The following is a 26,728-nucleotide window of genomic DNA, read 5'->3' on the forward strand; positions in this document are numbered from 1 at the left end:
GCTGGTGGAAGAAGACAAGAACGATAGAGACCTCTATTACTCATTAAGGCACAGATCTGGTTTGTCAGTTTTCATAAGACAAGCAATATATTTCCCTCTTCATGCAACATACTATATGGGATTTGGTGTGTACATAAATACCTTATAAAGTACTACTCTGCTCTCTTTTTTAAATATATTCACGGTGCCCTAACCTATGTGGAAATAAATCCTAAAATCAAGGCTATTGTCTGGGGGTAGTCCTAAAGCCAATGTGTGCTAACTATGTAATTTTCATTTCTAAGTTTCAACACTGTTCTTGTTATATCTTCTAATGGTATTAGATTATCTCGTGAGCTTAAAAGCAATTGAACTGCCTTTAAACTCAAATTAAATAAAAGAGGTTTAAACTATGAGGACGTAAGGGTATCTTGGGGATCCCCACAAACAGCGTCCACACCATCGCTGCTTTCTTTACTACACACAGCTGCTACAGTGGGACTCTCATGCTTGTTCACCAGCATACAGTCCAGTATTTATCAGGATGTACATCCTGCCGAGCTCAAATCTAAGTAATTTTCAAGGTTCAGAAATCCTGGCTCTCAGCTCTGTCTTTGGTCCAAAATTTCAAGAGAAACAAGTTGATTATCTCAGCATATAGGTCAGAAGTCCATCAGCTACGGCCAAAGGGGGCAGGGTCACGTGGAAACGCGCTCACAGGGAGGCAGTTCTCAGAGGCACCAGCGCAGGCTGGCTGCACAGCAAACATACTACGGTATGTTACCCACCCGCCCCCAGCCCCCGAGCCTCGTGGTGTCAAGGGCAGATGCTGTCCGGGTCAGGGGGTTTCCACAGAGGCCAGGTTATGTTCCTGGGTAGACTCCTGCATGACCAGACACCAGGGCTCTGGCATGAAGAACTCTCTAGGGTCACAAATAATGTAACTGCACAGTTACTTAGGACAAAACAGATAAACTTATCAAACAGATGTGTCAGAAAGAACTGTTGGGTGAAAGACCTTGAAGAGTACTGATCTTGAAAAGCAGAAAGAACAATGAAACACCTATCCAGGTGAGTTTCATCTGCTTAACCGAGATCCAAAGCAACTGTGATGGCCAATGTTATGCGTCAGCTAGGCTAGGCTACAGTTCCCGGTTATTCAAACATTAATTTACGTGCTGCAGTGTAGGTAGGATCCTACTGTGTGGATGTGGTTAAAGTTCATAATCCGTTGACTTTAAGTATAAGAAATTATCCTAGAGAATCTGAGTGGGCCTGATTCAGCTGAGAGGCCTTAAGAGCAAAACAGAGCCTTCTCTGAAGAAAAACTGCTCATGGAGAGCAGCTTCAGTCTATGTACTAAGGTCCAGCCTGCCCTTGGAGGAGATCTACTCTGTAGGTGTCTGACTTGCCTGGCCAGCCTTCATAATCACACAAGCTGATTATCTGCAATTAACCTCCTGATACACACACATCTCCTATGGGTTCTGTCTTTTTGACTAAACCTTAACTGTTACAGCAACTAAAAAATCATTGTAATAACCCTAGGAAACAGGTATTATTAGACCCGTTAGACCCATGAATAGATAAGGAAACCAGTACAGAAAAATAAGAACCTGCCCAAGGGATCCCAGCTCCTGGGTGGGAAAGCTGGATTCTAACTCAGGCAGAACCTATGTCTGAACCCAAACACGTTACCTTCTATTCCACAACCTTTCTGAATGATTCTACGAGTATGAACAGAGCCTAAATAACTAAAAAGGTATATTTAGAAGTTCATTTTGGAGTACCCTAAAAGGTTCCCCAAACTTGAACACAGGCATTCCCAATTTCAAATACAGGCTCAAGGGATATGAACATTGATGTCTACACCTCAAACCCAGGTACTCTCAGCCCCGAATGCCCTTGGATGGGTCTCTGAGAGGCTCTGGGTAAGGGGATCTCCAGTGGCTGTGGATTAGTACAAGACTCCTTTGGAAAGTATTATTTGGGGCCTAAAATAAAGCTTACAGAAATGGGTATGCTTAACAAACCTAAGTATCCTAACAGAAAAAATGAGTTCGATTGAAAGAAGCAAAATTCTTAGTGGTTATTTCCTTCTGACCCATTCACAACAATGCAGGGCCAGAGATGATCTTTAGTCCTGGTGAGAACGAAACCCTTTTCTGAGCAATTCAGTAGTACTCTCAGGCAGAGAGAGAGAGGAGGGAAGCAGGCTCCCCACTGAGCAGAGAGCCCGATGTGGGGCTCCATCCCAGGATCCTGAGATCATGACCTGAGCCGAAGGCAGAGACTTAACCCACTGAGCCACCCAGGCACCCCTGTAGTACAAGTTTTAATCATAATTTCTAAGTTTAGTGAAATGGGAACATTTCATGATATAATGTTAAATAAAAATAATTTTATGGAGCAGTGTATTAATGAGCCTCTATGTTAAAATTATAGTGTCTATTTGAAAAGATACAAACCAGAAAAAAATATATGAAAATGTAAGTGATTAACTATGAGGAGGGATTATAGATTTTTTTCTTTTATATACTTATTTTTGCCCCAAATTTTCTATCATGAACATAATCTGCTTTATAATCAGAACAAATGAATGCAATTTCATTAGGGGAAAAAAAAAACAATGGTGTTAAAGATTGGAATTCACCACATGGAAAAATTTTGAAGAGTAGAGTCCAGCTAATAAGAATTTTTTCTATTTGGAACTTCTCTTTAGAATCTGTAACCAGAGAGAAACTATTGGGGAACAGAAAGGGCTAAACTTTAAGCCCTGCTTGTCATCCCTGGATAAGGCAGTGGGCCAGGGACAAGACTATCTACAGGAAACCAGTGTACAATGGAAGTCATGTTTGTATTTTAGACATAATCTAATCCTTCAGACAATCAGATAACCAACATTTTCCTTTTATTCTTGTAATTTCTTAACTTCCGGAGGGTACTGATTCTCAACCCTCCTTTCCGAAAGGAGAGACAGACATGTGAGTTGTTCTTGGGCACACCTGTCTCCCATCTACTGCACTTAGTTCGAAGTGTTGCACAAGGGTGGGCAAGTCCACTGTGCATCTTTGCAGAGCTCCTCTACAGCTCAAATGAGAACCAAAGTGACAAAAACTTGATTTATTATCTAGAGGAGGACGTAATCAAAAGGGAAGCCCCCAACCTTGAAATTATATTTTTTGGTTTGAGAAGGGTTTTGTGTGTAAGAACAGAATGAATTTGGGTCAATAGCCATTAACTGTTAATGAGATAGGAAGTGACTGGGCTACTGAGTGACTGTGTAGCAATACTGTGTGCACGAAGATTCTACCAGGAATTAGGTAGTACGTGTCTGTGGTTTATAGTCCTAATCAATGCTCTTGAAGAATGTGATATACACTGTGCCACTAAGGGAAGAGATTTAAATTAAAAAATGAAGTCCAGCTGTATGAGGATATTTATTAGCTGGGGTAGAACTATAACCTAGGAACATAGTGAATCCACCAAGATGTATACAAAGTTCATTCTACTAAAGGCCATTTCTCATAGATGCTGTAGAACTATGAAAATAACTGCAGAAACTATGAAATTACATAACTATGAAATTACACTGCAGAAAAATAAAGGATGCATATAAAATGCAACTAACCCAAGGGGAAGAGAGAAATGAATTAGAGTGAAAAAATGGAAGGGCTAGGCATTTCATTCCCTCCTTGGAGTGCTGAGAAATGGGTAGCCACGCATGCCCATCCTGAGGAAAAAGTAATGAATACAGGACCAGCAGCTGTTCCAAGTTAACTGCCTGCTGACAGTTTAATTCGAAACAACCTCAGAGAAGCCCCCACACTAAGTACTATGGCAGTGGTAGGCCAGCTGATAAAACTTTTCAATTACCCAACTGATAAACCATATAAATGCTTCATTTTCATGCTCATCACTCTGGGGGCAAATGCTAACGTCACGTTGCTTAAAACCACAACAACATAATAAATGTACATTCTCTGTGGAATGATTCTCTGTAGAATCACATTTCTCATTGCAAAAGGATCCACCCCCCCAAAAAAAACCCTGCTATACACTTTAATTTTTCACCTCATTTATAGCATTACAGATGCTACAGCAGAAGTAATGCTTCTCTTAGAACTTAGAAAACATAATGCCACAAAGTAATTACACACAAGCTATAGTTTATAGAGGTACAGGAATCAAAACATATGGGCAGGGAAATGATACAGAATTATAGTAGTTAAACTAAGCCCAGCAGAGCATGACATTTTAACAAACATTTTAGAAAGGAGAAGATCAAAAACAAGTTAAATCTTTTGCTTCTAGCTAATCTACGTAAGCCATAATGTGATGATGGTAAAGGGTCAAATAAAATCCTCAACATCTCTGTTAACAGGGTACCAATGCAGAGAACCAAGACTCTTCCAAATTCTTAGCAATAAAGGGGTTGCTGATTTTTACCATCATCAATTATGAATGCTGAGTGTACTGACCTACGGCATGTTGAGTTTGAGTCCCTCCCTGTGTGGGGTGAGATTTCAGGCCAAATTATGTGGAAGTGAGGCCCTTCCTGAATCTGGAGTGACACCAAACCATCATGAAGCAATCTGAGATTCGGGAAGAAAACAGAAAGGTAGGGTATGTAAGATTTCAAGACTTAAGATAATTATGAATGAGAGTAAGAGTTCAACAGAAACTTGAAGAAAAAAAATCTACTTTAGGGCACCTGGGTGGCTCTGCCTTCAGCTCAGATCATTATCCCAGGGTCCTTGGACCGAGTCCCGCATCGGGTTCCCTGCTCAGTGGGGAGTCTGCTTGTCCCTCTGCCCTTCCCCATGGTTCATGCTCTTGCTCTCTCTCTCTTTCTCTCTCAAATAAATAAATAAAAACTTAAAAAAATTTATCTTAAAATAACAGAGATGTGTATACATCTTACACATGTATGCACAAGATGTGAACAAAAAGATGTTTATTTCAGGGCACCTGGGTGGCTCAGTCAATTAAGCGGCTGCCTTTGGCTCAGGTCATGAACCCAGGGTCTTGGGACTGAATCCCTCAAGAGACTCCTCGCTCAGGGGGAGACTGCTTCTCCCTGACCCCACCTTGTGCTCTCTCTCAAATAAATAAAATCTTTTTTTTCTTTTTCTTTTTTTTGTTAAGATTTTATTTATTTATTTGTCAAAGAGAGCGAGAGAGAGCACAGGCAGGCATAGTGGCAGCAGAGGCAGAGGGAGAAGCAGGCTCTCCGCCAAGCAAGGAGCCCGATGTGGGACTCAATCCCAGGACCCTGAGATCACGACCAGAGCCAAAGGCAGCCGCCCAACCAACTGAGCCACCCAGGCATCCCTCAAATAGATAAAATCTTAAAAAAAAAAAAAAAGGTGTTTATGACAAAGCACTTCTGCTATGCTATTGATAAGCAACCCAAATGCTATCAATAAAGGACGGGTTAAATAAATAATAATATAACTACCTTAGAAAATTCTATGTAGCAGTTTAAAAAATAATGAAGGAGAAAATGACATGGTACAACTTCCTAAAATACAGTAAGTGAAAAGGGCAAGTTTGCATAAATATATACATATATGAATATATATACACACATATTTACTATACATACACATCCCTGTTTATTCTAAATATAATCTGAATATATACTATACATATACACATAGAAAGCAGACTAGGGTAAACACTGAATCACTAGATTCTTTTTTCAAAAGGTATGTTTGTTTGTTTATTTATTTATTTATTTGAGACACACGCATGCATAGTGGGGAGAAGCCTGGAGTCCCACATGGGCTCCAACCCAGAACCCTGAGATCAAGACCTGTGCCTAAATCAAGTGTCAGATGCCTGACCAACTGTACCACCCAGGTGCCCCTGAACCACTAGACCCTTAATAATAGTTGCCTATGGAATAAAGGCAGATACCATGTTTCTGTACTACTAAGAAATGTTTTCACATGTATTACTTATATAACTCTTAAGTGACAAAATGAGATAAAAATCCACAAAGCAATAAACTAGGCTTCAAGTAAACGAGCTGCAGGTGGGCACCTGGGTGGCTCAGTCAGTTGGTTAAGCACACCTGCCTTCTGCTCGGGTCATGATCCCAGGGTCCTGGGATCCAGCCCCACATTGAGCTCCCTGCTCAGCGGGGAGCCTGTTTCTCCCTCTCTCTCTGCCCCTCCCCACTGCTAGTTTAAGTTTTCACAGTTAAATTTACCAATCTTCAGGGCGCCTGGGTGGCTCAGTGGGTTAAAGCCTCTGCCTTCGGCTCAGGTCATGGTTCCAGTGGTCCTGGAATCGAGGCCCACATCGGGCTCTCTGCTCAGCAGGGAGCCTGCTTCCTCCTCTCTCTCTCTGCCTGCCTCTCTGCCTACTTGTGATCTCTGTCAAATAAATAAATAAAATCTTAAAAAAAAAATTTACCAATCTTCTTTGTGGTACTTGTTGAGTCTTGCTCAAGAACTCATTCCCTACCCCGAGGTCATAAAGGTATTCTCATATTTCTTCAAAATGTTTCACTTTCATTTTTGGACTTCTATGTATTTAGATTCTACCTCATATGATAAAACAAATTCCATCTGAATTTTTTTGAAAATATGGATTGTCGGGCGCCTGGGTGGCTCAGTGGGTTAAAGCCTCTGCCTTCGGCTCAGGTCATGGTCCCAGGGTCCTGGGATCAAGTCCCACATCGGGCTCTCTGCTCAACAGGGAGCCTGCTTCCCCCTCTCTCTCTGCCTGCCTCTCTGCCTACTTGTGATTTCTCTCTGTGTGTCAAATAAATAAATAAAATCTTAAAAATAAAATAAAAACATGGACTGTCAATTGTTGCTGGACCATCTGCTGACATGTCCATTTCCCCCTGTCATCTGAACACTGCCTCTAGAACTGTGTGTATCCACCTATGTCTGTGTGGACTCTATTCTGTTCCCTCGACCTGTACTTCTGTTTACTGCCAAAACACTGTCTTAATTACTTGCAGGAGTGAACCTCTCTCTCTGGAACGTCAAAACTGCCTTGGTTATTATTGCTCTTCCTCATAAATTTCAGAGTCATTTTGTTGAGTTAAAAAATGTTTTTGTGATTTTTCTGAAATTTCATGGAGTTTTAAGAATAGTTATCAAAGGGGGTTATAACAGGTGGTTTTCAGAAGGCTTCAGGAAAACAAAGATTCAAGTGATAATTTTTGAAGAAGTAGATTTAGGGTTCTTATTTCAATGCCTTTTTTTTTTTTTTTTTGGCTGCTGTAAATTATTTCCTTGTAGTAGGTAAAACATTTAAGACAAAGAGGCTGGGTTTTCAGCCCCATGAGTCATTGGGATCTATCATTCAGAGCTGGTAGGGTAGCAAAAAGAGCTCCTAATTTTCCATTCCTGGCACTATTGCCATAGGGCTTAACTTTCTTTATTATCTTTAGCTCTACTTCCCTCTCAATTAGTTTTCCCAAACTGTCATTTCATAGCACATTTTTCTAGATGTTATTAATAGCTGTGTCTGGGAAAGGAAGTTACAACTGCAAACAAATTTTTAAAAATCCTGTATAGTAAATCTCTCACTTGGAGTTTTATAATGCACTTTAGTGTATCAAAGACTCTTAGTGGAATCCCAGCAAAGAAATTTGTCTAATTTTGTTTTAACTCACCATTTCATGGGCTTTTTTGTGCATGGGTATTTATTTCTTATATACTCATTAACATCCTACATAAGAATGTTCCATGGGACATCAATTTGGTAAACGGTATATTTAAACTAACAAGGGAAAGGCAAGAATTCAGATATTTCTGACTTCAAGAGAACTCAATCGGGGCACCTGGGTGGCTCAGTGGGTTAAAGCCTCTGCCTTCGGCTCAGGTCATGATCTCAAGGTCCTAGGATCAAGCCCCGAATCGGGGTGTCTGCTCAGTGGGGAGCCTGCTTCCTCCTCTCTCTCTCTGTCTCTCTCTGCCTGCCTCTCTGTCTACTTGTGATCTGTCAAATAAATAAATAAAAATCTTAAAAAAAAAAATTCTAACACAAAAGAATTCAATCAGCAACAGGCAAATTTTTTGAATGCCAACATAAAAACAAATGAATCAAAAAACACCCATCAAACCTTTTACAGACACTTAAGCAGTATTTTTTAGCTTGAGATCTTAGTGTTGACCTATACCTGATAAAATTCTCCCTTTAACTTGACAAGAGTTATGCTTTCCTTCTATCAGCAATGAAATTAAAGGCAGACATCCCAGGTTTATTCACTTGTCACTGGGAAAGCTATATGAGTGTCCGGCCTTATAAAAATACAAACAAAAGAAACACATCTCTCTCATCCTTGCTGGGCGGTGAGCCCACTATTCTTAATGCCAAATGAGTGGACTGCAGAGAACCAACAAAAATACCAAAATTAAGTGGTTTCTGTTTATATTCTCTTCTTTCTGCTCCACTGATGCAACAGGTATGAATCTGCAGACGCAACACGGGCCTGCTGAGGTAGCCCTGCTCGGCTGAGACTAGCAGGGGGACAACAGGTCACGGTCAATCTCAGCAGACCCCCTGCACAGAACACAATGGTCCTTCCTGCAAAAACATTTCTTCTTCCTTATTAGGGCATTACTCCTTGCTGTGCTGTAACAAACATAGTCAATAACAGTTACTGGCGAGCTTTTGACAGATTCCTCCCAATTTGCAAAGAAAGAACATTGGCATTACCCTTCTCTCGTTGAACAATAATTGGCATTTATCCGACAAACATTTATTTATTAAGTGCTTATCATGGACCAGGCACTATACTAAGTGCTAAGGTTACCAAGACTAGGAGTACGGTCCTTGAGAATCTGAAAATATAAATTAGAGGTCAAAGATAAAATACTTCCCAAATAACCTCAAGATTACCACTAGCATTGCTGAAGTCCAGCGATGAGGACTGGGAAGTTGACTTTCGAGTAAATGGGCTGAGATTGGGAGTATGAATCCCAGACAATTGGCGCTCTATGCTCCATGCCTCTGGAGACTTTTTCTTATTTCTGTGGTACCCTGAGCCCAGATTAGGGCCTCTCAACAAATACCTATGAGCTACTGAATGAGCAAAGTGCTAGAACCATCTAGAATAATAATTTAGCCATGTATGAATCTTTTTATTCCCCACACTAGCTTATCTAGCTTTTCCTTGGCAATGCTCCCTTACAGAGTAACCTGTTCCATCTTTTACCAGCTAGGGTAGTCATTCCTTTCTCACACTGTGCAGAAATACAACCCTTTTCAACTTCCACCCACGGATGCATATTCTGCCCTCTGGGACTCAATGGAACACAGAACGGTTGCTTCCACTGCTGCTTTTTATTTTGCAGATTTCAAGTCCATAGAAAAGTTGAGGGAACAGCACAATTAACGTCCATATGCTTGTCATCTATTCACCAATTATTACTATTTTCCTGTTTCTGCAGTTCTACCTCTTGCTTTTTTATTTACTCATAAATCATTTGAGAGTTATTCTGTAAACATAAGACTACATTACCTCTATTACTTCAGTGTATTTATCTCTTAAGAATAAGGACATTCTCTCACATAACAACATTTTTTAAATATCCCAAAGAAAAGTTTTATTAATAAAATATTATCTAAAATAAAATTCATATTTAAAATTTCTTAATTATCCCCAAAGTACCTTTTTTTTTTTTTTTTTTAAATTTGTCAGAGAGAGAGGGAGAGAGAGCGAGCACAGGCGGACAGAATGGCAGGCAGAGGCAGAGGGAGAAGCAGGCTCCCCTCCAAGCAAGGAGCCCGATGTGGGACTCGATCCCAGGACGCTGGGATCATGACCTGAGCCGAAGGCAGCTGCTTAACCAACTGAGCCACCCAGGCGTCCCTCCCCAAAGTACCTTTTTTAAAGAAATCTGGATTTTAAAATTCCAGGTTAAAGAAAAATTCAGTCTCTTTTAATCTAGAACGTTTTTAAGGTTTTTTGTATCTTTATTATATTACCTGTTTCTGCCAGGACTAGTACTACAACAGTGGTATCTATATGTATATGTATATGTATATGTATATGTATATGTATATCTATACATCTATATATCTAAATATCTATATCTATCTATATCTATCTAAATATCTATATCTATATCTATCTATATCTATCTAATTTTACTATATATCTATACTGTCAGGATGTCTCACTAGTGATGATATGTAAGTTGACTGCCTGATTAAGAATGAGATCACCAGGGGCGCCTGGGTGGCTCAGTGGGTTAAGCCGCTGCCTTCAGCTCAGGTCATGATCCCAGGTCCTGGGTTCAAGCCCCACATTGGGCTTTCTGCTCAGCAGGGAGCCTGCTTCCTCCTCTCTCTCTGCCTGCCTCTCTGCCTACTTGTGATTTCTCTCTGTCAAATAAATAAATAAAATCTTAAAAAAAAAAAAAAAGAATGAGATCACCAGGGGTGCCTGGGTGGCTCAGTGGGTTAAGCCTCTGCCTTCGGCTCAGGTCATGATATCAGGGTCCTGGAATTGAGCCCCCCATTGGGCTCTCTGCTTAGCAGGGAGCCTGCTTCCTCCTCTCTCTCTCTCTGCCTACTTGTGATCTCTGTCTGTCAAATAAATAAATAAAATCTTAAAAAAAAAAAAAAAAAAGAATGAGATCACCAGAACTATTCACTGAAAAGTTACATTTCCCCCTTTGTAGTTAAAAATAATTTTAAGGCAGTGTGAATATTTGTCCCTCCAACAATTTATTGCCCAACTTTTAGTAGCCACTTGATGATCCTTGCCTGAATCAACTAATATACTAAGAATTATAAAATGATGATTTTCTGATTCTACAAGTTCTTCTGCATGGATTTTTAAAAACCCAATGTGTTAGAATCCATTACCACTTAAAGGGTTTTTTTTTGATACTCAAAGTGTCCCAGATTTGACCAGCAGAAGTTCTTGAAACTGCCTCCTAGGCCTTTTTGGTATGACCCATTAGTTGAGCTTTTCCCATCCTTCCATCACACCATGAGTCCAAACTCACCTGTACTTTCCACTCCCCAGACCCGAAATTAGCCATTCCTTCAAGGATCCCTGGTTTCTGGTGGTGGAGACTAGCCTTTAGGAGGAACAAGTATGCTAGAGTCTTCTACATAACAGCCCTTCAGGTGCTCAAAGCCAGTTACTTCTGTCCTATGTACCTCCTCAAACTTGCACACCTAGGTAAAAATTCACCAAACTCTTTACACTAGTCTTCCTGGGACTTAACTTTGAGTTCCATCCTAGTCTTCTCTTTCATATTCCCAGTCCCAACTCAGTTGCTGTGTTCTATTCTAGTGGTTCCCAACATGGCCACACAACAGACTCACTGAGGGACTTCTTTACTGTACAGATTCCCAGGACCCACTCACCTCTACTTACTGAGTAAGATTCTCTGGAGTGGAGTCTGGGACTCTATTCTTTATTTTCCTCAAGTGATATCAATATAACCAGTCCACTACATACTTCAATTTTGTGGATCCAGAATTAGATAGAATATCAAAAAGTATGGTCTAGAGCTACTACTTTTCTTTTATTGGACATTCTATTTCTTTTAGTATAAATAAACTGAAGCTCACATTTTTGGGGGAGTTGGAGGCAATAACCTAATATTTTTGGCTCACAACAAATTTCCAAAGAACTAAATCCTCAAGACTTTTTCAGACATACTGTTAAGTTACAACTCCCTTATGTCCTTATGTTCTGTTGGTCTTTCAGAGCCAAGTGTAAGGATTTATATTTGTTCTAATTAAAACTTCTATTGCTTGATTTACCAAACCTTCAGTGTCTTATGGATCCTGATTTTATCATACAAACTTTTTTTTTTTACTATTCCAATTTTATGACATTCACAGTTAAAGTTTCTCTCTTACACTGCCTTTTTTCTGTTGTTATTTTTTTTTAAAGATTTTATTTATTTATTTGACAGACAGAGATCACAAGTAGGCAGAGAGGCAGGCAGAGAGAGGAAGGGAAGCAGGTTCCCTGCTGAGCAGAGAGCCCGATGCAGGGCTCGATCCCAGGACCCTGGGATCATGACCTGAGCCGAAGGCAGAGGCTTAACCCACTGAGCCACCCAGGTGCCCCTGTTATTATTTTTAAGTATTAAAAAAAATCAGTCTCACAGACTTTTCTATGATTGTGGTGGTGGTTACATATCTATATGTATTCATCAACACTCATAGAAGCATATACCAAGAAGAGTGAGTTTTAAAGTATATGAATTATACCTGGAAAAAAAATCAGCCTTACATTCCAAATATTCCACTGTATTTTTCTCCCAGATTAGGCCTCACTGATATATGTTGATTGATAACCTCTGCAAAATGGAGGAACCCAACTAATGGAGTTTTCATAGACTTTGTATTTTTATTCATTTGAGGTCAATGTATTCTGGGTTTGATACCTTGAAAAAGCATCAGGGTTTTGTTTTGTTTTTTTGTCTTTTGTTTTTAAAATTTAATTTATCATCTGACAGTGAGCGAGAGAGAGAGAACATAAGCAGGGGGAGAGGAAGAGGGAGAAGCAGGCTCCCTGCTGAGCAGGGAACTGGATATGGGGCTTGATCTTAGGATCCTGGGATCATGACCGGAGTCTAAGGCAGACGCTTAATGACTGAGCCACCCAGGAGCCCCTTAAAAGCATCAGGGTTTGGTTTACTAACCCAGTCAACCCAGTGAATGCATTATTACCATTTTATCAGTTCCCACAACACAAAATGCAAAGTAAAAGTGATGAACTGTGAAATAATGTGAAAATAATATTAAAGGAATTATAATCCTTCATAGAACTAGGCTTAAAAAAAAATCAAACACAGGCCTATCATTTTTGTGTATGAGTAGAAGTTAGATCATTTTCCACCTGCAAGTTTGACAAGGATTTTAAAAAATACTCTTCAGTGCTGGTGAAGGTCTTGTGAAATATATGCTCTCACGGTGTGTGTGATGGGCTTAAGTGAAACAGCCTTTTCGGCCTTTGAACCTATCTAACAAGAACTTAAAGAATTCGACTGGAATACATATATACTGAGAAAAACTAGAAGAATTATACCAAACTTCTAGCAGTAACCAGCTATCTCTAGTTAATGGAGACAGGCTGTTTGGCTTTGTTTTTTAATGCTTTATATAAAAAAGAATGTTTAAAATATTTCTACAGTGAGCCCATGTTAGTTTTATAATTAGAAAAAAGAAGTATATATATATATATATATACCTTATAAAAATATCAAAGAAAGGGGAAGAAAACAAACCACCAAAGGAAGGAAAGAGGGATAATTTGGGGGGGGGGTAAAGATTTAGCTGTCACTGATAGGAATGATCAAGTAGTCAATAATTTCATAAAGAATTTCTGTTCCGAAAATGAACAGTATTTCCCTTGTGAAGCTTCTCTGAATGCCACAGAAGATTCAAATATACAGCAGCTCGATAAGGGATACTTGAACTGCCTCCAAATATTTTCCAATTAAGAAGTGTTATACAGAATTATTAAAAACCATAAACTCATACCTTGAAGAACGATGCTCTGGTTTATTTCGTTCGTTGCGATCTGTAAAGGAAAGAGACAGTAACATGTCAAAATACTCTTCAGAAGCCCTGGGAAAGAAGTTCTCAAATGCCAGCTGCCATACCATAGATTTCACCAAGGACTGTTCAAAGGTTGCTGTGTCTTCCCCTGTATGAGGCTGTTCATCAGAGTTGAAAGGATTTGTCTGACAGAAGAGGTACAAAGGATACAAAGATAGACAGGCATGGAGAGTTTTTATGGTTTGTTAAAATCATCTACTTGGAAAGTGTATCATTACACATATTATTTCATTTCCAAAGATCTTTGCTGTTTTAAACACTTTGCTAAAACCCAAACAAATTTAGCTAAGGAAAGAAAGTAAGGAAACTGGAAAGCCACAGATTACTCAGCTCAAAAAAATCATTCCATGAATCATGGTTGGCAAAAGCTTCCAACAGAATGGGGGGGGGGGGAATGAGCAGTCAGCTACAGCAACATCTGCAAACACCCTAAGACCCAGACAGCCTCATCCTTAACTCTCTAGTGCCCAGAACTTTTCAGAAGCTGGTTTCAACATTTCACTGATAATGAGGTGTAATGTGCTACATAGAGGGCGATGATTCTGGACCACAAGTGGCCCCTTCCCCTGGGGACACTTGACAATGCCTGGAGACATTTTTGGGTGTCACAATTGGGGAAGAAAAGAGCTACTGGTATCTGGTAGGTAGAATAAGCAGTGATGCTGTTAGACATCCTACAATGCAGCCTACAACAAAAATTATGTCACCCAAAATGTCGATACAGCTGATGTTGAGAAACTTTGCCACAGGGTAAGAGACAAGGACATGGCTGCTTGAAGTTTTCACATATGCCTCTTTGAAGGCTGCTGTAAAAGGCTGTTAATTAACCTGAAGACAACTGTATACAAGAGAAACAACTACAAAATCCACAGGTTGTCTTTTTATTTTTTTACTCCAAATAATTTTTTTCAGTACATGCTTAAGAATAAACAAAGTGAAAAGGTCTCGGTGTTATGGAAAAACTAAAAACAGATAGCAAAGTGTAAGCCACAATAAAATCCTATGCAATGTTATTAAAATACAGTTTTCTGAAGTATCTTCTGAATTAATACAAACAATATAGAATTTAATGGCAAAACAAAGACTGGACAGGAATTATTTTTCCCCCTAATTTTACTGCTTGTGGAACAGCACAAAGATACTAAAAACATACTATAAAACTTTTCGGGAGAATTATGGAAGAAAAGGCGTTAAGATTCACACAGTTAAATGTATTTATCAATTCTTTCTAAATAGGTTCATAAATGAAAAAGAAATGCTTTTTAAACCAAGGAGTTAGTACACAGGAAGTATGTTTTCTGAAAGACTAACATGTAGAAAGAGTCACAATAGAACATGTTTTTTTAGATACACTGCTCTGAAAAAGCACAATGTTAATATGCTTCTGGTTCCAGTTTCTCTCCACAGTGACCTGGTATTACTGCCGCTTTGAAAACTTTTGTTTTAATTTAACTTCGTTTTACCCACCCTCAAATAAAAACATCATGTTTTTTTCACTTGTGGAGCACTAAAAATTTAAAGTTGTAGCAAGATAGCGCGCATTTTAATCATTTTTTTTCGATCGCTCTTCTTCAGCTTTAGGCTGCTAGTTTTGTTAACAAAAGGAAAATATCTCAAGGCAAAGCTGAAAACTGGAGACAGATCAGCTATCCTCAAATAACAAAGCAACAGCTCTTACCTGTGGCTAACGATGAGCTAAAAATCTGCCCAGGATACCATTTGCTGTGGCTGGGATCCTAGTTTCGTAGAGTTTATTTAGGCATGGAATAGCAAACTCCCCCCCTCCCCAAATCTCCCTAGTGGTACAACACACAGGAGGAGGGGAGAAACAGAGTCATGATGCGTGTAAACAAGACTCAGCATCTGAGGGCTTCCCTCCAGGGCCTGTTCTGATTGGCAGATGTGCTATGACCAATCTGCACAGCTGGAATGTGTCCACTCAGGAAGCGAAAGCCTCGTAGCTCTCCTTCATTCTTGGTTAAAACAGGAAACTCTACAGTCATTTTATACTTTGTGCTCTAAGAAGATATAAAATGCCTCCCCACCATACTTCTCTGTCGAACTAGTTGATAATCTGTTGGAAGACATTTTTAACATTCCCTCCCAAATCCCTTCTGCGTTGTATGTGTTATATTCCTTTGCAAATATACGTGCACAGTGATTTTAACGTTTTAACACTCCCAAGACCCATATATTTCATAATTTGAGGGTAAGGGTAAATCATCTGTTACTCACAATATCCCCCATTCCCCCAGCTCTGGACAATGGAAAAGAAATTAAAAAGTGTTCCTGTCCTACTATTTTTTCTCAAAGTATAAAAACAATCGGATTTCACATTTTGCCATACCCATCTTTTAGCTTGAATACGTATATATGTAGTATGTATCTGTCGTGTATCTGTGCGTCTACAGAAATTTTTAGATACTTACTTTAAGCAAAGTAATTTTCATGACAATCAAGACAATCGTGCAATTGTCAAGAAACAACACTAGTGGGGATGCTGAATTTTTGGCAAATTAATAAACGGTTATTATTTTGGTTCAAAATCCAAGACTGAACAAAACAAAGCACTGAGGGCAGATTTGGGATCTGGATCTTGCCAACAATAATGAAACATCTGGATAGAACTCCGTTAAGAAAAATGAGAACAGATTCATAGCGAATATGGAAACTTCATCTTGACTATGTATAGTGCTTTAAGCATATGGATTTTATTTATTTCAAATCAAATACTCCTTGGCATATAACCCCAGCCTCCAATTTTTTTTTCAGAGTTTCTAATTTTTAAATAATTAGGAGAGAATATACTTGCAAAGGTTTCTTGAACTTTTACATACCCAGAAATCATACAAATAACTTACCAGACCAAAGTCTCACCATTTATATGAAAAAAAAAAGAGTTCCTAAAAATAAGAAGGCTCCAAGTCTAACATTTAGTTGCCAAACAGTGCATCATCCACAGTAAATGTGCAACGACTCCAGGTGCCTACCAAAGGCCAGCAGCACACTCTCAATGTGAAGGTCAGCATGGCTGGATAGCAATGTAAAGTCTGTTGGTTTTGTAGGTATATGTCTCTTTCTCTCTCTCTCTCTCACACACACACACACACACACACACAGGGAGGCAAGAGAGAGAAAAAGAAAACATGCTTCCGTTCCCTGTTCCTATTCATCCATGTGTCCTGGTTAAAAAAGCTAATTGAGGAAATGGAAGACTACCCCACAAGCAGAACAGGAGGCAGAACTGGAGGCAGAACTGTGGAAAGAGTGCTGTTGGCTGTGTGAGTGTAAATGTTATTGGGAGGCAATGAGGGAACCCAGGCACATCAAGGGGTCTGAGATCAGGAGAGTGAGAGGACGTTATTATCATGGGTTGGTGACTCTGTAGGAGAACTCTTTACCCAAAATTTCCTGCCCTGATGACTTGTGATTCTAAATAATCTGGACATACATGAATCCAATGTTTATATATTTAGGTGATATTCCACTTAGGTAGAAATGGGCCCCTGTTTTGGCAGGGACAGCTTTTTGGGAATGGCTAGGCAGAGTCTACTGATGTGCAACTATTCAGGGTGATTCTGAATCCAGTAATACGGCAAACACTTTGAAATGAAGATGACAAAAATGCAAATGTCATCCTTTGCTTTGATTAAAACTATGAAGAATGGCCAACTTAGAACTTATTAGAATCCATGGTAAGACATTCAGGCTTTGAGGATTTGGCTTTGATCACTTAACTGGACAGAAAAATCAAACCCCATTGGGCAGGGAACTTAGACTACTAACTCAAGTTGGCAGTAGAAAGTTCTAAATCATTCTTTGAAATTAGCGGGAAGACTCAAGTCGACATGAATGAATACTCACAGACATGCTCACAACAGAATAGTAAGTGGTATAATGAAAGCTACCTTCTACCTCGTATCAGGGTATTAAAATAAATAGTATCTTTAAAATTAGTATTATCTATAAAGGGATTCTATACCATACTCCCAAGGATTATTATCAAATTCCAACTTGGGAGGATATAGTATATGTTACTTTTAAAAAATGGATCAATCCTGGGGCACCTGGGAGGCTCAGTGGGTTAAACCCTCTGCCTTCAGCTCAGGTCATGATCCCAAGGTCCTGGGATCGAGCCCCGCATCGGGCTCTCTGCTCAGCGGGGAGCCTGCTTCCTCCTCTCTCTCTGCCTCTCAGCCTACTTGTGATCTCTGTCAAATAAATAAATAAAATCTTAAAAAATAAATTAATTAAAAAATGGATCAATCCTACAGAAATCCTTTGTGCCATTATTATTATTTTTTTAAGATTTTATTTACTTATTTGACAGAGAGCAAGAGAGCACAAGCAGGGGGAGCAGTAGAAAAGGAGAAGCAGGCTCCCCGCCAAGCAAGGAGCCTGATATGGGGCTTGATCCCAGGACCCTGGGATCATGACCTGAGCTGAAGGCAGATGCTTAAAGACTGAGCCACCCAGGTACACCTGTGCCTTCAGTATTAACCAAAGGATCCACGCATTCCGAAAAAGAATTTCCTGCAGGAACAATATCATTATCTCATTACTTAGAAACAGAATAAATAAAATAATGTGTCCATCCATTAGAAGGAGCAAGATATTCATGGATCATGAATCTCACTTTGGCGACTCTTGGAAAGATTGGGAAAGTAGTTCCACTTAAATAGCTCATGGATGGAATTGTACATATATGAGATAAGAGTTTTCAGAGACTTTATTAAAGTCTTTAAATGGTTCTTTTATTTAGGCAAAGAAAACTGCAAATATATGTCTACTTGAAAAGAAGCTAGGGTTCATTCTACAAAATTACTAACACTAATACTTACTCACCTCCTCCTTCCAGTTCATTTCACCACCCTCATTCAGGTATGTCTGCAAATTGGCTGTAAGTCATTTTTGAGACTCCTACAGTAAACTGTATATTGGTCTTTCATCCTTTTTTTTTAAATTTTATTTATTTATTTGAGAGAAAGAGAGCTCAAGCATGAGCACAAGCTTGGGGGAGGGGTGGCGGCGGGAGGGGGACAGGCAAAGGGAGAGGGAGAGCAGACTCCCCATTGAGTGGGGAGCCTGAAATGGGGCTCTACTTATCATGACCCTGAGAGCATGACCTGAGCACAGATCAACAGCTGGATGTCTAACCGACTGAGCCACCCAGACACCCTAGTATACTGCTCTTTTAAATAGCAGGTTTTCAATAAATATATATTTGCTGTTGTTGAACTTAAGCGAGTTATTACTACACCAAGAAATTAAAGAGAATCTCTGTGAGTTACCACTTCAGGAGGCTTATTATAGAGTTTATGTGACTGCTACCCATGCGTCTATGGGTAAGTGGAAAAATTTAGTCTACAGCATGGTCAATACTGACACCTGTTATTAATTCTAAAATGTCTAAACTTATTAAAATGCAGCACCCTAATCACACAGAGAGGGAGAAACTAGAAAGGATGGGAAGTGTTTTTCAATAAGGGAATTATGTTTCAACAAAGCAGACTGTCTCTGGAATCTACCCCCCATGCCCACCATAGCTACGGCCTTACCTGTATTTTTTTTTTTTTTTCAAGATTTTATTTATTTATTTGACAGAGATCACAAGTAGGCAGAGGCAGGCAGAGGGGGCAGGGGAAGCAGGCTCCCTGCTGAGCAGAGAGCCCGATGCAGTGCTCGATCCCAGGACCCTGGGATCGCAACCGGAGCTGAAGTCAGAGGCTTAACCCACTGAGCCACCAGGCGCCCCTTTACCTGTATTTTATGTTCTGATCAGCACTTGTCAGGACTACTGTGTCTTGACTGGATTTTCTGGTTCTAGTCTCTTTTCCTCCAATTCAGCTACCTTGCTGGCCACACAACTCTGTGCCTCAGAAAAATTATCAATCACCTCATGCTTAGAGTCTAAGAGGATTACATGAGCTAATATCATGACATCCTCAGAACTTTGCCTGTGCAAAGTAAGAGTACTCAATGAATGTCAGCGGCCATCTTGTGAAAAGGCCAGCTTTTTACTAGTGGCAGTGACTGGTCCTGCCTGTGGTGACAGCACAAGTTACTCAGTCTCTTTAAACCTAGGTTTTCTCATCTACACAATAGGGAAAATGCTATCCTGATAGAGCTTTTGTGAGCTAAAGGAATTCAACGGTATAAAGAACTTAGCTTAGACCCCTGAAACAAATGATACATTATATGTTAATTTTAAAAAATTAAGAAAAAAAGAACTTAGTTTAGTACCTGGAACATAAATTCCATGACCCTGTTACAACTGCTCTTAACTATATTTAGTGCCTGGCTCAAAACCACTTTCTTCATGAAACTGTCCCTGACTCCTCTTTCTTTTCAGCATCCTTATATTTTGTTTCTTTTTGCTGCTGTAATAAATTACCAAAACTTAGTGGCTTAAACAAACAAAAACTGACTATACTATAGTTCTAACGACCAGCAGTCAAAACAGGTCTCAATAAGCTGAACGTCAAGGTGTCTGCACAGCTACAGTCCTCCTGGGGGCTCAACATGAGAATCTGTTTCCTCGTCTAATTTCTCAAAGTCACCTGCATTCCTTGGGTTGTGGACCCTTCCTCCAACAACGCAGCATCTTTACATCTTCCTCTCACTCACTCTGACCTCTTCTGCCTCCCTTTTCCACTTAAAGGACACTTCGGATTACAAGAGGCCCACCAGGATCATCCAAAATTATCTGTTCATATCAAGGTCAGTTGATTAGCAATCTTAATTCCTCTCTGCCATGCAAAATAACATCTTCACAGGTTCCGGGGTTTCGACATGGGCATCTTTGAGGGAGCAACATTATTCTGCCTACCATATCCCATCAGAATTCTCATACTATCTGTATCACTCACTTGACACTTAGCATGTGTGTCTTATTACTTAAAGTTTCAGGCACATGTCTATCCCCTTATTTAATCAGTGTGCCTGATGAGGGCAGTACTCTGTTTTAGTAAGCTCTATGCAGGGGTTCAAAAGTAGCAAGCTCTACTGACTGAGCCAGACAGGCACCCCTGCAGGACTTTATCTTAAAACTCTGCTTCACAGGCAGACTGTAAATATTTACATCTGTAAATGTTCTTGATGATGGTAATGTCCAATGAATGCTGGTGAAAAAATGTGTCTTCCTAAGAATGCCCACACGTGTGTTTTACTTTTTATAAACACAGTAGTGGGGCGCCTGGGTGGCTCAGAGGGTTAAGCCTCTGCCTTCGGCTCAGGTCATGATCTCAGGGTCTTGGGATTGAGCCCCGTATTGGGCTCTCTGTTCAGCAGGGAGCCTGCTTCCTCCTCTCTCTCTGCCTGTCTCTCTGCCTACTTGTGATCTCTGTCAAATAAATAAATAAAATCTTGAAAAAAAAATAAACACAGTAGTGATTCAAGAGTCACCTCTGCCCTATTAATGACCCACGTTTGGTCTACTCATGTCTCAAAGTAGCTCTCACCAAACCAAACCATACATAGAGGAAGAAACAACAGCACATTTGAACTCAAAGAAGAATCACCTCTTTGGCAAGAGACTGCAACTTTTAAAATATTTTTTTCTTTAAAATAGTTCAACTGGATCATTTTGATTATTGAGTGCAACTCACTACTGAACCAGGCTTTTTAAGGTAATAGTTTCAGAGATGAAAAATCAGAGCCACCATCTACACTGCCCCTCTTCACTCCAAAGTGCATTTGATAGCAACTTCAGGAAGATGGACATTTTACCAGTGCCACTCCGGTACTGGGAGCAAGGTGGTGAAGGCAGGAGAAACGGAACCAGGCTTAGAACAGGGTGCCATCAACTCTCCTTGCTGTTCCCACCTCAGGCTCCCTAATGATTTTCTTAATAATTACTCTCAGACCTCTTTTAGGTACAAAATCACACGTCTTCTGTAAGTAAAACTCATGATTCAAAGAGGGATAAAAATACCTTTTAGTTAAATTTGAATCTCGATTCCCCTAACTACCAAATTAAAAATATTAGAGCCATAGTCAAAACATGAGGTCATTCCTAAGGATTTTTCTAAAGGAGTCATAAATTTTACCTCGAGTAAGTAAGATATGCTATAAGAAAGGCAACCTGAGAAAGTGACTCAATAACAGGTATTTCTTTCAGTGTTTCCCAAATTATAATAACCTCTTGGATAGTCACAAAGCATATTAGTTATCTTAAAGGCTCTGAGAAATCTTGCCATTAAACACAAACAAAAACAAAAACAAAAAAAACTGTTTAACTTTGTTTAACACAGGATTTCCCTAACTAATTAGAGGATGAAGTCATACTTGATATCTGGTAGCCTGGCACACGGTGTGATCTTATCATTACCATCCACTCCCCTGGAAAACTAAAGTCCCTTACACAGAGCTTGGTGTGAGGAGCTCCCTGGCCAGCACCAAGCCTGGTATGCAGGTGGCCTGGCTCAAATGATCTCAGCTCCAGTAGTGCCAGGCATGGGACCCAAATGCAAATAGAATAGGAGTCTCCATTCCAATCCTATCAGGTCAAGCCCTGATCTTTTAACATGGTATTAAATGTCCTCTCTAGGGGCACCTGGGTGGCTTAGTGGGTTAAGCCTCTGCCTTCGGCTCAGGTCATGATCCCAGGGTCCTGGGATCGAGCCCCACATCAGACTCTCTGCTCAGCGGGGAGCTCCTTCTCCCTCTCTATCTGTCTGCCTCTCTGCCTACTTCTGCCTACTTGTGATTTCTCTGTCAAATTAATAAATAAAAATAAATAAAATAAAAAATTAAACGTCCTTTCTATATTCCCCTCACTTATTGATCTTTGATCTTATCATTGTTTAGGTTAATTTGTGCATCTCAGAATCATGTGTTCCACAGAGATGAGTGCACTTAGTGCCTCCAGGTACCTACTACTGGGTCATACCCGTAATGGGAAATCGACAACTACTTCAGTAGGACAACCCAGACAGAGGTTAAGTGCAGGCAGTCTAGGTCAAACGGCCTCGTTTTGAGTTCTTGCTTCACCATTTATTACCTGAATGGCCTTAGCAGATATTTAAGCACTGTAAACCTCAGTATCCACTTCTGTAAGAAAGGGTAACAGGAGTACCCATGTCTCAGCAAGCTGAATGGGGAGTACAGGAAGAAATACATACAAAAGACAGGATGATTGCTGACTAGGATAAATACTCAGTAAATGTTTATTACGATGATGATAACATCAGGGAAGCAAAATGCATAGAGTTCATAATACTGTGAGTACAATGATCTAAAAAGGTTAATTATCCTTTGTCCAGTATGGATTTTTTAATTCATGGGATTTTTTTCTTCTGCTTATTACTGGTCAAGAGGACAGGACTGTACTAATAATTAATTTCTGAATCTCCTCTTATCCAATCTTATCCAGCCTCTTACCCTTTTGAACCAAGGGCTAACTATAAAAAATAAATCTGGACTTTCACTTTTCTTCATTTTCCCACTGCAGCCTCTGACAGAAGTGATAAATAAGGCCTAAGTAAGCAGCAGAAAGAAGAAAGAGAACTCAAAAGCAGACACAGGCAATGCCTTCAGGATGAAAACTGTGCCAACCAAGAATCACCACCTATCCCATCTTTGAAGTCTTTCCCCATCCTTAGTTCATCCTGAAGGTATTAAACCCTCACAGTCATTTTTTGAGACCCGAGATCTCTAAAATAAATTTCTGGAGTAGGATTAATGAGTGATATAAAGAAAGAAACAAAATAGAGAAAACATTTCTATTTTTAATATGTTACTAAAAGTATTATTTATATGTATATGTAAATATATGTACATATACATATATATATGTGTAAAATTACTGACATCTGCTCTGTATCTTAGGATAGTATGGATTTCTTTTATAAGAATCCAAAAAACAGGGTGCCTGGGTGGCTCAGTTGGTTAAGTATCTGCCTTCTGCTCAGGTCACGATCTCAGGGTCCTGAGATTGAGCCCCGCGTAAGGTTTCCTGCTCAGCAGGGAGTCTGCTTCTCCCTCTGCCCCTGCTTATTATTTAATTGTTATTTCAGGTGTCAAAGGATAGATAACATCTCTAACCACAGGTTGCTTTTTCAGCTGTTAGGGTAAAAATGATGATTTTTTTTTCCTTTAACAGGCAAAAGGCCCATTCTTACACTCTATTCCTTTAGTTTTGATTAATTTGAAGATGTTATAACAAAGTTTTACCATTTCACACCTGTCTCTACAAAATGAACAAATATCAGAAACTAAACCAGAGACTCCTTCAACTGCAGGGAAAAGGAGAAAAAGCAGAGAAAAAAGGGAAATTCACCATATTCCAATTACCATACACCTCACTCTGAGGTGAGATCATTAGGCTGTGGAAATCTTTCTTACACAGGTAAGGATTTTTCTGATCGGAGTCCTCAAACAGATTTTTAGCCACAGTGGGGCAGTCTTGGTCTCTAATCTAGAACGACTTTTCCCTTTTAATCAAGAAAAGGTAAAGCCATATCTGGCCTTGTCCCATTACCTTACCTAGGGATAGACAACGGATTCCTTGCGCAACACCACACTGTCTCTTGCAAATTCAAGCCCACCTGTCTCCTTTCTCTCCTCTTTATCAGCCATCTTCCATCTGCACAACCACCTTCAAAAGGCTATTGGGACCCAAGCAAAGAGAATGCCCCATTGTCTCATTGTGTTCTTCAGCTGTATAGAATGCCTCTGAACTAAGTGTTCAGTTCTGATTTTTCACAGTTCTAGAGACACACAGGATCTTTAAGAGACCTGAGAGACACCTGCCGTCTCAGCTTTGAAGCCTTACTTGATTCCCAACAAGCAGAAATATCGCTTCCCTGCCCCCGCACCACACAGTGCCTAGCACCGGTCAGCACTTCCCACCATGTTGAATCACCTTATAATTCTCTTTATCTATCTCTTATTGCTTCCACTTTGTAAGTTTCTTCAAGACAGAGCCTTTATGCGCCTTGCCATGGCTGGCAGAGCACCTTACACACAGTAGGTACAACCCGAGTATCTATTGTAGAGCATACTGTAGGAGTCCTCGCCAACACCTCTGCAAATTGGGAACCCACAGAGCTACAAAAGTCTTTGTATCATCTGCTGTTTCTTTTGGGGGTGCAAGGGAGCAGTTGTTACTAATTCATGGAGAAGACAGATTGAGCATTACCATGCAAAGGCTTCAAATAATTTTGATTTGGAATGAAAGCATTTTGAAGTGCGGCTTCAGAGTTGCAGGATTCACAAAACACTGTGTCATGAAAAATGCACCATTTAAGGGGAGGAAAAAGCAATGCAATTATTACGAAGAAGCACAGAAAGCTACACAAGGGATTCACCTGTGGCTCCCAGGTCACAAAACACAGTGGAGATAAATTCAGAGCCGGTGATCAGCATAATGACAATGACAACGATGACAGCTATTATTCACTGAGTCTCACTATGTTAGAGGCATTCTAATATAGTCTCATTTACTCTTCATGGAATTCCCACGATATGAATCTTTTCCACTTTATTGATGAGAAAGCAAAGCCTCTGAGAAGCTAGTTGAATAAAAAGGGACTATGAATTTTCAAACCTGGATCTGAAGAATCCCAAAGCCCCTGCTCTTTCCACTCGGTTAGAAGGCTGGAGGTCCCATTCATTTGATAAACTACAAGGGTAAAAATGTAGAAATGCTGTTCACCATAAGCCACACTTACACTTCAGTATCAGACGGTGTGTTGTTTACAGACTGAACCCAGGGCCTCAAATTCCTTCTAACTGTCTCTGAGGCTTTCTTCAGCTTCACAAAACAAACACCCTCTCATAAATTCCTAAAAATACAGAAGATTTTGCCTTGGGTGTCTTATGACAAGACCCCTGCACTGGGAGAATAGCTCCAATTCACTACCTGGTGCCATCAATAATTTTATGCCACTAACATTTAATCTATGGGTTCAACAGAGTATGGAAATAGGTACATGGTGATAGGGACAGTTCATTATAAAATTAAACAGTTATGAGAATATTGCTTATTGTTAATTCCTGTACTTACAGAGTGAAATTTTTAGAAAAGAATAAAAATGACCTACAGTAATTATTAAATTTTTATATGACACCAATCTGGGTATTGGTGATTTTCTTTTCAAATACAATTAGCCATCTTTTAATTGCAACACAAAATCCACTTTTTTTTTTTTAAGACTTATTTATTTGACAGAGATCACAAGTAGGCAGAGAGGCAGGCAGAGAGAGAGGGGGAAGCAGGCTCCCCGCTGAGCAGAGAGCCCGATGTGGGGCTCGATCCCAGGACCCCGAGATCATGACCGGAGCTGAAGGCAGAGGCTTAAACCCACTGAGCCACCCAGGAGCCCCAAAATCCACTCTTAATAATGATAGTTAAAACATACAAACACTGGGCAGCGAAGAGGAAAAGATATTAGCCACATACCAGAAACTGGCTCTGGGGCAGTTTATGTGTCATTTTATGCAAAGCAGACTCTCAGATATCATGGGTTTGCCCATCATCCACTAGCCAAGATTTCCACACTATTCCACACCCAGACTCACTGACACATTTGAAATAATGTCTGTTTGCATCATTTCTGAGTTAACCCATGCACCACAAGCAATTAAAAAACAGGTCTGAGAAACAGCGGACACTTCTAGTAATATGGAGATGAAGTACAGATTCAATTCTACTTTATCAGAAACCCGAGTAAGGCGTTGTATGCTTTCTTCCCACAGAGCCGGGAATGAAACACCTGCAGATGCAGGTGCGTTGAGATCAACCTTTGCCACTCTCTGGCTCAATGTATTCAGGTACAGACCTCTCTGATCTACCCAGCTCTGGCCCAGAGAAAAAAAGAATCAAAGACAATGCTGACTATCTTGGAGGATAAGAGACTGTGGAATACTCCTGGAACACAACAAAAGTTATATTCAATAAACCTACAATGTATGTTGAGACACAAGAGCAAACAATTTTTTTTTTAAAGATTTTATTTATTTATTTGTCAGAGAGACACAGAGGCAGAGAGTATGCACAAGCAGGCAGAGTGGCAGACAGAGGCAGAGAGAGAAGCAGGTTCCCTACTGAGCAAGGATCCCGATGTGGGACTCGATCCCAGGATGCTGGGATCAGGACCCGAGCTGAAGGCAGCAGCTCAACTGACTAAGCCACCCAGGAGTCCCTCTTTTTTTTTTTTTTTTTTTTTTTTAATTTTATTTATTT

General features: G+C 40.0%; 1 protein-coding gene across 10 annotated transcripts in view; it reads right to left on the minus strand.

Annotated features, from left to right (window-relative positions):
• Positions 1–26,728, minus strand: part of SH3D19 (SH3 domain containing 19) — a 175,122-nt gene that overhangs the window by 73,644 nt on the left and 74,750 nt on the right. For 6 of the 10 annotated variants that reach the window (XM_047717627.1, XM_047717630.1, XM_047717626.1 and 3 more), the window contains exon 2: positions 13,465–13,504. In XM_047717627.1, coding sequence (XP_047573583.1) covers positions 13,465–13,504 — 40 coding nt within the window. Of the gene's footprint in view, positions 1–13,464; positions 13,505–15,220; positions 15,382–24,027; positions 24,136–26,728 lie in introns of those variants that run through there. The other 4 variants (XM_047717634.1, XM_047717631.1, XM_047717629.1 and 1 more) reach the window with 3 other exon arrangements.

Source organism: Lutra lutra, chromosome 2 (genome assembly GCF_902655055.1).
Source record: "Lutra lutra chromosome 2, mLutLut1.2, whole genome shotgun sequence".
Classification (NCBI taxonomy): domain Eukaryota; kingdom Metazoa; phylum Chordata; class Mammalia; order Carnivora; family Mustelidae; genus Lutra; species Lutra lutra.